We start from the raw sequence: 16,868 nt of genomic DNA, 5'->3' as shown, positions 1-16,868 counted from the left end.
CAAAAAACAGACTGAAATACAGACACAAATTCCCTGTCCTCCAGCCTCTCCTGTTCCCTGTTCTTATTTTCTTTGTCTTTTTTTGTGGCAGTTTTGGATTTTGTGATTATTAAGAACTTTTCTGACCTCAGGGTTACTCCCAGTTTTACTTTATTAGCTTGTATCTCGTGTGTCTTGTCCCAAATTTTACTTCCTGTATGTTATTTCCCTGTGACAGTCCTCCTCCTGATTGCACATGTATTCACTTACAGGCGTGTCTGTCTTTGGTTTTATATGTGGCGTCTGTTGTATTCTTCAGTAACCTCACTTGTGTGCTGCCTGCCTGTTTCTTGGATTCAGTTTGCAATTTTTTTCCAGCATTTGGATTTTGTTTGGACTCTGCATATTTGGATTTTCCAACTTCCAAAATAAAGGTGCGTTTTCTGCGTATTAACAGCTCCCTGTTCAGCATCTGGGTCCTGTCATTCCATACAATATGACACGTCCTGACCTTTTATGCCTTTGATCTCACTGTGGAAAGCATTTTTATCTCTTGGACCTATGCTCAGCTTCTTCTTTTTCTTTTTTTAAGCTTAGAGTTAACTTCATTCAGGCTATCGTTCCATTTCTTAAAAACACATCATGACACTGCCCAGATTCCATTAGACAGGGAAAAAACAATTTCACTTCCTCACCGAAAAGAAAACTTTATTCACCTCAATGACTCTATCCATTGCTGCCGATTTTGTCTCGAAGAACACCGCGCTTTAATAGACGTGGAGCTACTACTGCGTAAATACGTTATATAACTGCACAGCACGAGTTGCATGTTTTTAGAGTTTTTCACCACAAGATGACGATAAAGACCATGCATAAAATAGCAAGAATCGCTCTATAAAGAGTCATAAATATGCACCAGAGACGTACAACGAAACCAAGATCAAGGGAAAAAATATTTTAATATTATTAATATTTTAATAACAATACAAAACAAAAAATCAAAACAAAACGACATTAAAGACATATGAAGAGAGAGATATATATATGGAAGCTAAAATAGAATAATTTGTAAAAAAAATCTCTAATTTGCCTTTTAATAGTGCAGCCCATTAAATAAATAAATAAATAAATAAATAAAAACTTCATCCATCCATTGGTTCCCGCTTATCCTTTTCAGGGGGGGCGCTGAAGCCTATCCCAGATGTCATAGGGCGAGAGGCAGGGTCCACCCTGGACAGGTCGCCAGTCTGTCGCAGGGCTAAATAAAACCTTTTTAAAATTAATTTTACTTAATTAATTTTTTAAGAGGAAACTCTTAAAGCTAACTCTGGATAGAAGTCTTGAACAAATGCTAATATTTAATGCGTGCACATTTCTTATTCAAAGCTGCAAAATGTGACAGGAAATGTGGCAAACCAAAAGATAACCAGATACTGCAAACCTGTCTGATTAAAAGAGATAAATAATTACCTTAACTTTAAGGAACTTTAAAAAGAGTAACATTTTATGAAACTGGAAAACACGAATAGCAACATGCATTTCAAAACGTTAATGACAAACTGTTTGGGCCTTTAAGCAAAAACTAACGGCTGTTTTCTAAAGGTGTGAAAATGTGTGTAATCATATGCTGTGCTGTTCTTGAATTATTTTTGGGTGTCTAGATGGTAAGCTCAGAGTTTAAACTGATAAAGATCTCACCCAAGGACGTACAGGAAACGACATCTGCACTTCTGCTTCAGTACTACTCATTATCAGACTGCAGCATTAAGACTGTTATTTATCTCTCCACATCTAAAGCTATCGTCGCATCAACAACAGAGGGGGGAAAAAACGAGCCTTGACACGTAATTCCTGACTCTACTTGGTTGGATTAGCCATCACTGAGATATCACTATGTCAGGTGAATATATTTTAACATTAATCCCGAATTTGGGATATTTGCAGTATAAACAATTTTTTTGTGTTATAATGTGTAATGGTAAGTCTGTATGCATTGCTTTAAGAATTTAAATTCAAATGCTGTAATACGGCAAATACTTGTTTTTTTCTCTTTCCATATTTGATCTAGATAACATTTTATTTGAGAACACTGTGCTCGAAAAATTGTTTGTAAAAGTGTAAGAAATAAATGCACTGCAGCGATATCTTTGAAGTTCACCTTAATAAACCTTTTATATTTTCTTTGATCTGCAAACATGCATCTGCTGATTGAGACAATGTAAAAAATATTATTATAAAATGATGCTAATCATATTAAATAATCCATTAATTAAAATGTCCATGTAAGACAAAATGCTAAAATAAAGAAAAAGACCATAATGAAAGGTTAGTGGTTTAAGGTTTATAGGTTTATGGTGGTATTTGTGCTTTTAGCTTAATGTGATCTGGATTAAAATCAGCTACAATGGCGAACTAAAGTTTAAACTCTGTTCACATTCCCACAATTGGAGTACTTGTAATAACCAGCAGGTGGCTCAATAATCTCCGTTATCACTTGACTTAAACCTAATACAACAGAGCTGAACTGATTACTATTGGTATTTTTTTTTTTTTTTTTTTAGAAATAGAAAAAAAACTCCTTTCAAAAAAACTGACGTGACAGCAACAGTGGTCTTCAACTTACATTGCAACTTTTTTCACCAGTTTTGTTGTTGTTGTTTTTAAATTAAAATGCTTGATAATGTGTGATAATATAACCTAATTTGGATGGTTAATTTTTGTAGTATGTGTGTAAATAATAATAACAAAAAATAAGACTACTACTACTACTAATAAAACAATTATAATAACTCTCTTTACAGAACAGACCACACTGTACAGTTACGAGGACTATGAAAATGGTATAGGCGACTACGCTCCTACCAATTTCAGTGATGTACAGGTCTTCAGCCAAGTGTTTCTATCCACTCTCTATAGTTTGGTTTTTGCCTTGGGCTTCATAGGTAGGTGTGTCTTCTACTATGGGAATGACAGTTGTGTTTACACATTGGAGGGAAAGTGTCAAAGGTATACAATTCTCGACTCTTTTTTTCTGCCAAAGGTAACGGACTAGTGGTGTATGTCGTGGTGAAGTACCGCAATCAGAGCAACCTGACAGACATCTGCCTCTTCAACCTGGCTCTCTCTGACCTCCTCTTCGTCTTCACGCTGCCGTTCTACTCTCACTATGCCAGGGTCGGCCAGTGGACTTTTGGAGACTTCATGTGCCGTTTGTTGTCCGGCTCTCACCAGACTGGCTTCTTCAGCAGCATCTTCTTCATGGTTGTCATGACGCTGGACCGTTATGTAATCATCGTGCACTCTCACAGGGTGGCACGTTATCGTACAATGAGGGCAGCCATCATTCTGACCGTGCTCGTTTGGACGCTGAGCTTGTTTGTATCTCTGCCGGATTTTATCTTCACACAGGAAACAAAGGACGAGTCTCAGAAGTTTGGATGTAACTATCCCGAGGAGAAGAAAGTCTGGAAGCATTACAACCTGTTCACCACAAATGTGCTGGGTCTCGTGATTCCCATGCTGGTGATGGTAGGTTGCTACTCCAGGATCATCCCCACACTGGTAAACATGAGGACCGCAAAGAAGCACCGCATTGTCAAGCTGATCATCTGCATAGTGGTTGCATTCTTCTTGCTCTGGGCTCCATATAACATTTCCCGTTTCTTGAAGTTTCTTCAGGAAAAAGGAAAAATCCTACGTGATCCCATCTGGTACAAAAATGTAAGGCTGTCAGTGGTAGTAACTGAGGCGTTTGCTTACACTCACTGCTGTCTGAATCCCATCATATATGCATTTGTGGGACAGAAGTTTATGAGAAGGGCCTTGAAGCTGCTGAAAAATTTTGTGCCTGGCATCAGGAATCTTCCAGCCAGCTCATTCAGGAGAAGCTCAGTTATTTCCAAGTCCTCTGAAGTCACCTCCACTTATATCATGTAGAAGGTGTAGGGAGGATTGTTTGACATGAATGTTTCACCCTGTTATTACTGCAGACCATATCTTATTCATGTTTCAGTGATTTGTTTTGTTAATTTGGTCACTCCCACTTGCCACATAGCAGTTTTCTTCACCTGTGTCTCACCATGTTGAATTTTCAGTATTGTTTTGACTGTAAGATTTCAGATTTAAAGGCTCATTACTTCTGAAATGATTGTAACCTGCTAGCACTGCTGTCTGCTTTACAGATTGTCAAGTCCTTTCTAAACTATGGAATGAGGTTTTTTTTGCTGATGGTGTAAAATGAAACTATTTTCTTCATGCATGTTTTTATTCAACAGCTATGTAGGATAAACATATCGAAAAAGAAAACAAGGCATAATGGAACATTTTATACTTGTGTGCATAAAGCGTTTCATTCAAATGTATGCAAATACAGTGCTAGGTGTTAAAAGTACATTTTCACGTGTCTTCTGACATAATATTGGGTATTTGACAAATGATAAGGAACAACCTTTCCAGTGTGTATTTTTGTGTCAATTTTGTATACGCATGTACAGTATGCTGTATAGAGTTTTATATATTAGATTTTCTTTTTTTGTTTCAGTGATTATTGCAGGTATTTCAAAGGTTATACTAAATATATATATTATCTTACTTTATTGTACACATTTGTTATGCTTTTTTTGGCTGCTGTTGTTTTTGATTCCTTGGCTTTGCAATTTCTTTACCAGTGAAAGTGATTATATTCTGCAATACTCATCTCTCATCCTGATTTTACATGGTAGTTTCCTTAAGACAGTCACTGATATGTAACTTCTGTCGGTGCTGTGCTTTTGGAAACCGAATTTCCCAGAGGAACCCACCCGAGGGATTAATAAAGTTTTATCTTATCTCTTATCTCTGATATTGCATATTTTGAGTATAATAGTGTGTATTGAGCATGATCTCCTATATTTCCCTTTGTAACTGTAAAGAAAAAATCCTTACATGAAAAGTCATGAAAAAAGAGATTATTAAAAAAAGACAAGATATGACGTGAGACAGTTCCTAATTTATTTATTTGATACTTAACTGTTTTCCACCATAGAACATTAGTGTTGTCTGTTATAGGGGACCATTAGTGGAAGACCAACTAGTATAACAAAGATTTCATCAGCTGTGAGTTATTTTCAACTGAAGTTGAAGTAAAGGTGAGCTGTGTAATTCCTCATGAGCTGAATGCTTTTTGCAGATGTTATATGAGAAGTATATTGGCAAACAGTCTATTTTTGTAAAATCAAAGTAAGTAAGTTGCAGGGTAAGCAGAAACACCCTAAAAACACAATTCAATATTTTGAAAAGCATTAAAACTCAATATGTAATTTAAATACAAAGAAAAATTACAAAAATTTAAAAATGTAGGTTATTTACTTACTTTGGGTGTTTGCGTGTTGTTGATTTTTTTAATGCTATTTTTAAATTATACATCAGCAAGAGCAACAGAAACAGAAAAATGTAATGCTTATAAAGTAAAACAACCTGGGTGCAAAATGACTGCTAACTATGTATATTATTGACATTCTTTGAAAAAAAGAGTTCAGAAATAATCTTTTCTTCCATGTAAGAGTAAAATAATTTGGGGATTTTGTATTTACATGCACAGTATGTTTTTGAAACATTCAGAAAATATGAATAACAACTATTGTTAAACTCAGCAAAGGTTGTCACTGCACCCCGAAACGCGAGTTTAAACACAAAGAAAAACTTAAGGTGAAGAAGCAGCAAACGTGCAGGAAAATGATGTATGGGTTGTATGGTACTTGAAAGAAAATCTACATTTACTTACTTTTTTCTCCAGTTGTGTTTTTAAGACAAACATTACGTGATAAATTACTTGTCTGGTCTGCACCAGGTGAACTTTGTCTTTAGGAAATCAAATCATTGTAATGTAACAGCATAGGTCAGAAACGATGAGATCGCCTGCAGTGGCTGTTAAACACAGAGATACAACCAGATTTAGCAATCTGAGGCACTGAGGCAGTGCCATAACTGGTCAGTGAGCTGCTAACCAGGATGTCACACACTTATTTCCTGTTGATTCATCTACCGGTAACCCCCCCACCCCCCACCCCTCAGACAGCCATCTCAGAAAATGACCATGTGGTTTGATTATGCGTCACTGAAATTCTACCAAAGAATTCAAACTTTTGAAATGTGCACCACTTTTCTAATTTTCCACCACAAGAGGTGGCAGTAGACCACACATACGTGTTTTCCAAGAATCAATCATCTCTCATAGAGTAAGTGGGTTGTGCAGCAATAAGTATATAGAAACGGGTATGTGGGGTCTATGTCATGGAGATGCACCACAATGACAACAAGAAGAGAAAATGATGACGAGAAAAGGAAGACATCAAGATAGAGATAGAAACACCAGTTTATAGTAATATTGCGTTTGACTCTGAATAGAAGTCTTTGAACAATTACTAATATCAGTCGAGCACATTTCTTAATCAAAGCTGCAACTTGTGATGTGAAATGTAACAAAGCAAAGACCAAAATATTAATTGCAGAAGTTATCACTCGCCCTTTCAGCTGTGAGTGAAATTATGCTGTTAAAATTAAAGATGTATTCATATTGAAAATTATTTGAAAAATAGTGCATTTTCTAAATAAGTTTAAGTAGAAGGAAAACTAAATATGGTGTAAACCTACATGCAAAAATCATGAAGGGTTTTAATTGTTTTTTTAAAAGCCAGCATTCAGTTTTAGAGGTGTGAAGGGGTGTAACCACATGCCATTCTGCTCTTTGAATTATTTTTGGCATTCTTGATGTCTAGCAGACATCTAGACAAGATAAAGATCTTACTTACAGGACATACAGGAAGCAACATCTGCTCTTCTGTTTTTTTTTACTGCTCATTATCAGATTGCTAACTATTTGGGTGTTAGTTCATCTCTGCAGAATAAAGGCATCACATCATTAAGAACGAAAAACAAAAAGGGGGGAGCCTTGAAGTGCCATTCCTGACTCTACCTGGCTGGAAGAGCCATCATTGAGATATCACTATGCAAGGTGAATACATTTAATAAGTAATCCATTGGTATCCAAATTGGTACTTTTGCAGTGTAATATTTTAATATTTTCTTTTAAATATATCCATGTTATTATGTTTAATGTCTAAGGCTGTGCGCATTCCTGTAGAGATCTAAAACCAATAATACTGTAAAATATTATCTTTTTATTTCTATTTGATAGTTCTATTTCTATATTCTTCGAAAAGTCTTCACAAAAGTGTACAAAATATGTGTATAACCACAATGTCTGTGAAGGTGACCTTTTGCTGTCATCTACAAACATGTCTGTTGAGTTAGACAATATAATAAAAATAATATTTTAAAATTATGTTGATAATCTTAAATAATCTCATTACATGGATATTTTTGTAAAAATGATTATAACATAAAGAAATGGACGAAATGAAATAATAATTTTCAGTGCCCCAGGGTTCTAATAGTACACATTTAGACCGGGCTTATTGGCTTTTAGCCTCATATCACCTGTTTTTATTGTAGCTGATATGGTTTAAATCATAGACAGTATAAAGGAAGTTTAAATATCGTTTTTCATAAAGCAGAAGCATCCGGTGAAAAGTGACGAACGGTGGCTTGACAGACGTACCTGTAACTACCAGCAGGTGGCAAAATAATCCTCATTATCAACTGACTTTGAGGGCCTAAACATACATAACAAAGGAAAATCATTTTCACAAACAGTAATCAGCACCAGTAACTTTTGAACTTTTTCCTGTGTTTCCATGAAAATGATTGAAACTTCATTATTAACATTTAATGCCGTGAGCACTCAAAGTGTTTGAATGCAGCGTTGTAGACAGGTGCTATATCCATTGTACATTAATATTCATGGTCTGTGTTGAAATACTACTACTATACTACAGCTACTACTACTAATAACAGCTCTGTCTCTCTCTCTCTCTCTCCCCAGACGAGAATGCCACAGAAAATGACACATACAATTATACGAGTTACTATGATGAAGGTGTCACACAAGATTATGCTCCTATCAACTTAACTGATATTCAAGATTTCAGTCAAGTGTTTCTTGCCACTCTCTATAGTTTGGTTTTCATCCTGGGCTTCATAGGTAGGTGTGTCCTGTTGTATGTTGGCTGTGAGAACACGTCCTCACTTTCTGGGGACAGAGATAGATTTAGTAAGCTGTTGACTTTAAGGGATTCAGGGGAAAGAGTCTTGTATGTAGGTGTGTAACAGTGATGTAAGAAACACAAAAACAGACATCCTTATTTTACATGTAACAGTGTGACAGATACACTTATCGTGCCTTTTCTCACAAAGGTAACGGACTAGTGGTGTGTGTCCTGGTGAAGCATCGCAATCAGTGCAACCTGACAGACATCTGCCTCTTCAACCTGGCTCTCTCTGACCTCCTCTTCGTCTTCACGCTGCCATTCTACTCTCACTATGCCAGGGTCGGCCAGTGGACTTTTGGAGACTTCATGTGCCGTTTGTTGTCCGGCTCTCACCAGACTGGCTTCTTCAGCAGCATCTTCTTCATGGTTGTCATGACGCTGGACCGCTACATGATCATCGTGCACGCTCACAGGGTTGCACGTTTTCGCACAATGAGGGCAGCCATCATTCTGACCGTGCTCGTTTGGATGCTGAGCTTGTTTGTCTCTCTGCCGGATTTTATCTCCACACGGGAAATAAAGGAAGAGCCTCAGAAGACTGGATGTAACTATCACAACAAAGTCTGGGAGCGTTACAACCTGTTCACCACAAATGTGCTGGGTCTCGTGATTCCTTTGCTGGTGATGGTTGGTTGCTACTCCAGGATCATCCCCACACTGATGAGCATGAGGACAGCAAAGAGGCACCGCATCGTCAAGTTGATCATCTGTATAGTCGTTGCGTTTTTCTTGCTCTGGACTCCATATAACATTTCTCGTTTCTTGAAGTTTCTTCAGGAAAAGGGGAAAATCCCACGTAATGACACCATGGACAAAAATATAAGGCTGTCAGTGGCAGTAACTGAGGCGTTTGCTTACACTCACTGCTGTCTGAACCCCATCATATATGCTTTTGTGGGAGAGAAGTTTATGAGACGAGCCTTGCAGCTGCTGAAAAAGTTGGTGCCTGGTTACAGCAGAGATTTGTCAGACAGCTCATTCAGGAGGAGCTCAGTTATGTCCAGGGGCTCTGAAATCACCTCCACTTTTAAACTGTAGAAGTTTGAGGGCAGTTGTAACTTGTTTAACATGCAGTTTTCACGTGTTATTACTGCAGAGCATATCTTGTTATTGTTTTTTTGTTCATTTGACCACTTGTATTTGACACATACTGCAGTGTTTTTCACTACAGAGTTTGTGTTTACACCTTTAGATCCTATGATTACAAGGGAATACTTCATTTTTATCATAACATTTCAGATGCAAAGGCTCAAAACTTATCTCCAGTGTTTTTGAGACTATGTAATGCTCGTCCTTCTTCTGCTCAGGCTCAGTGAAACTTGCTGGTGCATTTAACTGAACCTGCTGTTTGCAGCATCCTGTAACAACAAGCTGACACAAACATGCAAAAACAGCATACTGCAACACAAACAAACCAAAGATGGCAATACAGAATGTTCTAGTCTTAGATGAAATAGAAATCCTTCAATCAAATGTATACCAATACGGAGCATTTTCCATATTCACATGTCGTCATTGATAATTGAATCTTATAAAATGATGTGGAGCAAACGTTCCAGTATTGGCAACATTGTATATATGTACAGAATAGAGCTTTACATGCTGGATACATTGTCCTTATTGCTTCAGTGACTTTTACTGTTGTGCCAGACCTTCTTTGAATGAAACCGGTGCATTTTCTTACTTTAATTTACATATTTCTATCTTCAGCCCCATTCTGATGTTTCACTTTTTGCACTTTTTTTGTTTGTTACATCATTTTATGGTTCTTTGCATTTGTAATGACTGAGTCGAGTCAGACACTCCTTTATCTCTTTTGCTGATTTTATATGATAGTTTTCTTAAGACAATAAATGATAATGGAAATCTTCAGCTTACTTCAAATTAAAGTCATAAAGTGGTTTGTCATATTGGAGGAGTCCATTGTTCATTTTGAAAAGCTCTCTTAATTCTCTCTGTTATGGAAATGACAAATTCTGTACACAGTCAGAAAAAAGGATCTGTTAAAAAAGAAGTTCTGTGAGATAGTCCCAAACTAATTCATTAGATAGGTTACTCTTCACCATCACTATAATTTTTCTCGCCCGTGGAAGAGTCCAACTGAACCGTCATCTGAAATCTCGGGCTTTCAATTGAGGCCGCATGTAATGTCTTTTCAAAATGACAGGAGTTGCAGCTTCCACATTATGTCAACAGAGGAGGATACATGATTTTTTTGTTGTTGCTAAAAATCAAATTGATATCTTCACTTTGAGACCCTTAACTTTTCCTTTTAGCAGCACTTCAGAAATTCAGTAATTTTACTCCTTTCCAAAACCAAAATCATATTTGTTGCCCTTTGTAGTGGACAGCAGAAATAACTTTGGCATATTTTCAACCTATAATCATGTTTCAGGAAGTGAAAGTACGGATTTTCCTTAAAAATGTGGAAGGAGAGTCAGATTAGAGCTGTCAAGACATTAGGTGGACATTAGAGTACAAAGGTGAAAGCTCAAAAGAGCACATACAGAGATTGTACCATGTATTGCTCTGACTTTTTTAGGCATTACAATTTCTAGAAGGGGAAATAAAAGCATTTTAAGTTGAATTCAAACACACATCAATTTAAGGTTTGATTTCTTTCTTCAGTTACCCTGTTGATTTATTCAGTTAATTATATTTGCTAAAAGTACATTAAACTGTACCATTTCTGTGTTTACCAGTTCAGTTTAAATTATACTGAAACTGGGTTGAAATCATTTTGTTGTTGGTGCTCATCTCTGAAGGCAGCATTAAAACTGAAATGAACGGAAAATATTCTTCAGCATATTGCTGTTGTCATATTACTGATGACTCAGATAACCTCTGAAAGGATTCAAATGAACTGGTTAGCCAATTCGGTAAGTCAAGACATGTTATTCAAGATTCACCAGCAGCCAACAGGCCCAGGGTCCTCCAGCATCTCCAGGCCCAGGACTCTCCAGCAGATACCAGGCCCGCCACCAGGCCACGGTCAGGCTCCAATAGCCCGAGACCAGGCTTCCTTATTAGCCTGCAGGCGGAACAGAACGAAACTTCAGTAGTACCATAGCCAGTTTTTGCTTAAACGATACCAACTATGGCTGGTAAAAGTGCCTACTAAATGGTAAATGGACTGATTCTTACACAGTGCTTTTCTACTTTCCCAGAACACTCAAAGTGCTTAACATTCTTAACATGCCACATTCATCCATTTACACAAGCACTTTCTTCTATGCTATGTAAGTGCTTTCTACCTAACACTTGCACACATTCATACTCTGATGGATGCATGTTAGAGTAATTTAGGATTAATATCTTGTCCAGGGATATCTGGCATCCACACTGCCAAGGATTGAACCACCAACCTTCCAATCAGCAGATGACTTGGTCTACCTCCTTAGATGTCAGGAGAGCTTTCTAATACCTCTAAACAACAGAAGTTGCTATTGGATATGATGGAACAGATTAAAGAACTGCAAAAACTAAATGAAGAAAAGGATAAAAAAAATAGCCCTCTTGGTTCCCAAGTGGATGATCTAGAGCAGTATACCTGTATGAATGGCTTAATAGTAAGTGGACTGGAGACCAAACACAGAACGTATGCTAGAGCTGTAGTGGCACAGGAAGTCAATGAGCCTACTAAAGCTGACGTCGACTCTTTGGAGCAACAAACTGTCAATTTCTTCAATGGCAAGTGAATAACTATTAATAGTAAAGACACTGAGGTTTGCCATTCTCTGCCTTCAAAAAGTAATAGAGTAAAACCATCTATAATAATAGGCTTTGTGAATAGAAAATCAAAAAGGACACTGTGAGCTGTGAGGAACCAGTGTCTACATAAACGAGCATCTGACAAAGAAAAATGCAGACATAGCATGACAAGCAGGAATACTAAGAAGACTAAAAACGGTGCAATCAACATCTACATCAAACTCAAAGGAACCCCAGAAGAACAAAAAGTTGTGGTCATTAAATTAGTTTCAGATCTGGATAAATATTAGAAATGAACTATGACAGGTTAAATAAAAAATATAATTCTCCATTAGGAATTCTTAACAACCAACTATACATAAGAATCATATAACATGACAAAATATGATGATAATAACTTTTCTTAGTAAAGTGAGAACCAACCTTCCCTATAAATAATCATTGTATATACATGATTTGGGACTAAAACCCTTTTAGTATACTGATCACAGACTATGGGTCTTGGAAAATGATATAGACCCTGAAAATAATTTCTACACCCATAAAGATGATCAACAATGTGAACGTTATACTAATGACCAGTTTAATGATGTAATAAGCTAGTGTGTGGAACACCTGTACAGATGAAGTTAAGAAAAGTCCATCAATACAAAAATTCACACCAATTTTGCTTTTCTAAGATCAGCTCTATAAATTCTCTCTTGTTCACGTATTACTTTTATCTGTTTATTTAATCACTTTTTTTTAGTGTTATTTCAGGTATTCAGGTTATTTTAGTTATAACATTGTGTGTAATATAGTATAGTATGAAAATATCTTAGCTGACAGAAAAAGAAAGGGAGGGGGAAGTAATAATACAAGGACAGTCCAGGGCAAGGTTTGTGAAACATGGAAAACCCCGCCCGCGCGCAGTGTTGAAAGCGCTACGTGGGTGTGTTGGTGAGTGTATAAAGTGCACAGGGTGAGTATGACTGTGTGAAAACTAGGGTGCTATTAAAACTTGTAAAACTTGCAGGGGCAACATCAGAACGAGTGTCCAAGTGTCCATACGTTGCGGTTGCTGTGCTTCGTCATCTAGCTAGCGCTGCAAAAGAGGAGCGAGCATAAAGGGGATAATGTTTTTTAAAATAGCAGTTAATTTCAAATGCAGCACTTTTATCAGCTCAACAAACATCACCAAACACACAAACTGCAGTTTATCTCACAGTGTGTTGCTAGCCTAAGGTCCAGCTGCTGTATTTCACAGGGAGGCAAAAGAAAGACACCTAACGTCACTAATTGATGAAGAAAGATTAAAAAAAGACAGGACAGGGAAGGAGAGGAAGAAGAGAGGTTATATAGGGACTGCTCAGTCTTGTTTGTGAACTAGAAATTTAAGGATTACATTAAAGATCAGATGTTGGGTAAGGCTCCCCTCTACAATGTGGGCAACAGAAATTCTTTTTAATTTTCTTCTTTTTCTTTGCTCATTTTCTGATTCAAACTGAGTGCATTCATTAAAATTTAGTTTTAAACAGAAGTAAAGTTTGTGATCTCAATATTATTTTATTATTACATTAATATAGAACAAGGTTCAGGTAGCATTGCACAAAAACAGCTGGCAGAAACATCATCCAGAGAGCAACTTTTTACTTTCTTCATTTCAGTGACTGTACTTTTTCACTACTTCAACTTCTACTGGAGTATTTTTCAACACTAGTGTCTGTACTTCTACCCAAGTAGAGAATGTCTGTACTTTCCCACCTCTGGGCAGATGTGACACAACCACCCAACTGCTGCAAGGTAGAGCCCCCTCATCGCCAAAAGCCTCAGTGTCTAACTTGCAGTTTATATCTCTATCACTAAGTCTTTATCTCCTTTGCTATCACTAACTCTATCTCTGTCCCTATCTTATCTACGTCTCTATCACAAACAGTATCTCTATTTTTATCTTCATCTCTGTTGTTATCTATATCTGCCATCAGTGAGGTTTACAGAAGAAACAAAACAATTGAGTGGCAGCTCTCTGGGTGAAAAATGTGCTTTTGATGCCAGAGGCAAGCTATCATCATCAATATGAACCAGCAGCTTGTTGAATCTATGCCATGTTGTATTGAAGTAGTTCTGAAAGCAAAACTCAGTCCAGTGATAACAAGGTGTCTTTACTAAAGTGTCCTGAGATATACAGCGGTAATGTATAACAATGGGATCAAGAAGATGAAGGAACAAATAAAGAAAGAAATGATAATAATAATAAGCATTGTGACGCGCTAAAAACTAGCAGTCATCTTGTGAAGGTGTGAATTTGGGTCACCAAAAGCTGTCTTGCACTTTGAAGTATTATCTAGCTGTCTAGATTTTAAGCAGACTCCTGATAAAGATCTCACTTGAGGACGTACAGGAAGTGAAATCTGCTTTTCTACTGTGCTCCTCATTATAAGACTGCTGACTTTAAGACAGTTAGTTTATCTCTGAACATCTAAAGGGATCACATCAATAAAAAAATCAAAAAAAGAGTTCCTGACTTGACGTGTTTGGAAGATACAACACTGAGATATCACCATGTCAGGTGAATACATTTTAATAGTAATGCAGAATTTAGTATATTTAAAGTGTAATATCTTTCAGAGTTCTTAAAAATATATTTTTAATAATGTGTAACGTTCACAGCTGTACAAGTTGCCGCAGGGATTCAAAACCAAATGCTATAATTGAAATTATATCACAATTAGTTCATGATTGCTATTTCTAAATTTAGTCTACACGTTTGTTTTTTATTTTAGTCTACTGTGTTTGAAGATAATTTTTGAAATTATTCAAAAGATATGCATTGCCACAATGTCTTGTGGTTGACCTTTATATCTACAATCATCTCACCCACAAACATGTATTTTTTTTAAGGTAGACAATAGAGTTGTACAATGATAATTATGTTAAATAATATCACTATGACCAAAACATACTAGCGTGAAAAATAATCATTAACAAACAGGCCAAATTGAATAGTAACGTTTATTACGCCTGCTGAAATGAGCAGGTTTATGATTGTACAAGCTGACGCTGGGTTTATGGGTTTAAAGCCTTTTATGACCTTTCTTCAGAATAGTTACAGGTTTAAATCATAGCCAAGGAGACTTAAATCCTACTTTAATACAGGAGCGTCACATTATGGATTGATGTGAAGTGGTGAGAACTTTCCTAAGGAGGGAGTACCTGTGACAACCAAAAGGTGGCAATCAATTATCAACTGGCTGGGGGCCAAAAGCCCAATGCAGCAGAGCTGAATGGAGTAGCATTTGTGGTGCTCATGGTTAAGGAAATTTCCCTTTTCAAACAGCAACATGTCGGCAAGAATACTACTGCTACTACTTTAACTAGCACGTTCTTCTTCTGTCCCAATAAAAACGGATGAAGCAGCAATACTATTTAATTTTCTATTCACCTTCCTCAGGAGACAAAAAGCAAAAATTTATATATACATATATATATATATATATATATATATGTATATATATATATATATATATATATATATATATATATATATAAATTTTTTTCTTTATCCAGATAATACAATTAACTTTACATTTGATCAACTTGCATATGTTTTTTGACTATGCATCTAAATATTACAAACAGAGTTGAAAGACTATTACTGATACTACTACTAGTACTAATGACATCATTCTCTCTCTCTCAGCAGAATTTAATGACAGAGAAGACAATTATGGCAATTACAGTGATTTTGATTATGGAGACTATGCTCCAGCCAACTCCACCGATGTAAAGGAATTCAGCCAAGTGTTTCTTGCTATTCTCTACAGTTCGGTTTTCATCCTGGGCTTCATAGGTACGTGCGTCTTCTTGTGTCTATATTGTGGGGATTGTATTGTATTTACACATTGCAGGGACCTGTTGTCCTTTATGGGAACAGAAAGCACGTTTTAGGCCTAAACTCTGTATGCAGGTGTGTTTATGTGCAACACAACAACATGAGACCGACAGAGAGAAAGAGACAGAAAGAATATGTAACAGTGTGACATTTACACTTATTGCATCTTTTCTCCCAAAGGTAACGGACTAGTGGTGTGTGTCCTGGTGAAGCATCGCAATCAGAGCAACCTGACAGACATCTGCCTCTTCAACCTGGCTCTCTCTGACCTCCTCTTCGTCTTCATGCTGCCTTTCTTCTCTCACAATACCAGGGTCGGCCAGTGGACCTTTGGAGACTTCATGTGCCGTTTGATCTCTGGCTCTCACCACATTGGCTTCTTCAGCAGCATCTTCTTCATGGTTGTCATGACGCTGGACCGCTACATGATCATCATGCACGCTCACAGGGTTGCACGTTATCGCACAAAGAAGGCAGCCATCATTCTGACTGTGCTCGTTTGGATGCTGAGCTTGTTTGTGTCTCTGCCGGATTTTATCTTCATACAGGAAACAAAAGAGTCCCAGAAGTTTGAATGTGACTATCCTAAGGAGAGCAAAGTCTGGGAGCATTACAACCTGTTCACCACAAATGTGCTGGGTCTTGTGATTCCCGTGCTGGTGATGGTAGGTTGCTACTCCAGGATCATCCCCAGGCTGGTAAACATGAGGACCGCAAAGAAGCACCGCATCGTCAAGCTGATCATCTGTATAGTGGTTGTATTCTTCTTCCTCTGGGCTCCATATAACATTTCCCTTTTCCTGGAGTTTCTTCAGGAAAGAGAAATAATCCTCAATGATGAAACCTGGTACAACAATGTAAAGCTGTCAATAACAGTGACCGAGGCCTTAGCTTACACTCACTGCTGTCTGAATCCCATCATTTATGCTTTTGTGGGAGAGAAGTTTATGAGACGAGCCTTGCAGCTGCTGAAAAAGTTGATGCCTGGTTACAGCAGAGATCTGACAGACAGCTCATTCAGGAGGAGCTCAGTTATGTCCAGGGGCTCTGAAATCACCTCCTCTTTTAAACTGTAGGAGGTGGAGGGCAGTTGTAAGTATTTTTACATGAATGTTTCACCCTGTTATTACTGCAGACCGTGCATCATGTTCGTATTGTTC

At 37.2% G+C, this 16,868-nt stretch overlaps 3 protein-coding genes across 3 annotated transcripts; all 3 read left to right on the top strand.

The window, feature by feature from the left end:
- Positions 1-220: 220 nt before the first annotated feature.
- Positions 221-4,949, top strand: LOC101470477 (C-C chemokine receptor type 3). The gene is made up of 4 exons (XM_004568040.3): positions 221-413; positions 1,777-1,879; positions 2,781-2,921; positions 3,020-4,949. The coding sequence occupies exons 2-4, from the start codon at positions 1,873-1,875 to the stop codon at positions 3,913-3,915; spliced, it is 1,044 nt and encodes a 347-aa protein (XP_004568097.2). The 5' UTR covers positions 221-413; positions 1,777-1,872; the 3' UTR covers positions 3,916-4,949.
- A 1,917-nt stretch (positions 4,950-6,866) lies between these two features.
- LOC101470187 (C-C chemokine receptor type 2-like) lies at positions 6,867-9,976 on the top strand. Its single transcript, XM_004568039.4, has 3 exons — positions 6,867-6,970; positions 7,901-8,059; positions 8,272-9,976. The coding sequence occupies exons 1-3, from the start codon at positions 6,964-6,966 to the stop codon at positions 9,162-9,164; spliced, it is 1,059 nt and encodes a 352-aa protein (XP_004568096.3). The 5' UTR covers positions 6,867-6,963; the 3' UTR covers positions 9,165-9,976.
- Positions 9,977-11,017: 1,041 nt separating this feature from the next.
- On the top strand, positions 11,018-16,784 carry LOC112435561 (C-C chemokine receptor type 1-like). Its single transcript, XM_024804230.2, has 3 exons — positions 11,018-11,117; positions 15,520-15,666; positions 15,889-16,784. Exons 1-3 carry the CDS (start codon positions 11,018-11,020, stop codon positions 16,782-16,784), a joined length of 1,143 nt encoding a protein of 380 aa, XP_024659998.2.
- The last annotated feature ends 84 nt before the right edge of the window (positions 16,785-16,868 follow it).

Source organism: Maylandia zebra, linkage group LG11 (genome assembly GCF_041146795.1).
Source record: "Maylandia zebra isolate NMK-2024a linkage group LG11, Mzebra_GT3a, whole genome shotgun sequence".
Taxonomy (NCBI): Eukaryota; Metazoa; Chordata; class Actinopteri; order Cichliformes; family Cichlidae; genus Maylandia; species Maylandia zebra.
Note: the sequence above shows the minus strand (reverse complement) of the source record. Positions and strands in the feature narration are given on the sequence as shown.

Bases quoted from the DNA above. Each gene is read 5' to 3' on its own strand.
- LOC101470187 (XM_004568039.4), top strand. The intron at 8,060-8,271 runs GTAGGTGTGTCC...TTTCTCACAAAG, and splicing joins TTTCATCCTGGGCTTCATAG to GTAACGGACTAGTGGTGTGT.
- LOC101470477 (XM_004568040.3), top strand. The intron at 2,922-3,019 runs GTAGGTGTGTCT...TTTCTGCCAAAG, and splicing joins TTTTGCCTTGGGCTTCATAG to GTAACGGACTAGTGGTGTAT.
- LOC112435561 (XM_024804230.2), top strand. From the start codon at position 11,018: ATGTTATTCAAGATTCACCAGCAGCCAACAGGCCCAGGGTCCTCCAGC. The intron at 11,118-15,519 runs GTCAGGCTCCAA...CTCTCTCAGCAG, and splicing joins AGGCCCGCCACCAGGCCACG to AATTTAATGACAGAGAAGAC. The intron at 15,667-15,888 runs GTACGTGCGTCT...TTTCTCCCAAAG, and splicing joins TTTCATCCTGGGCTTCATAG to GTAACGGACTAGTGGTGTGT.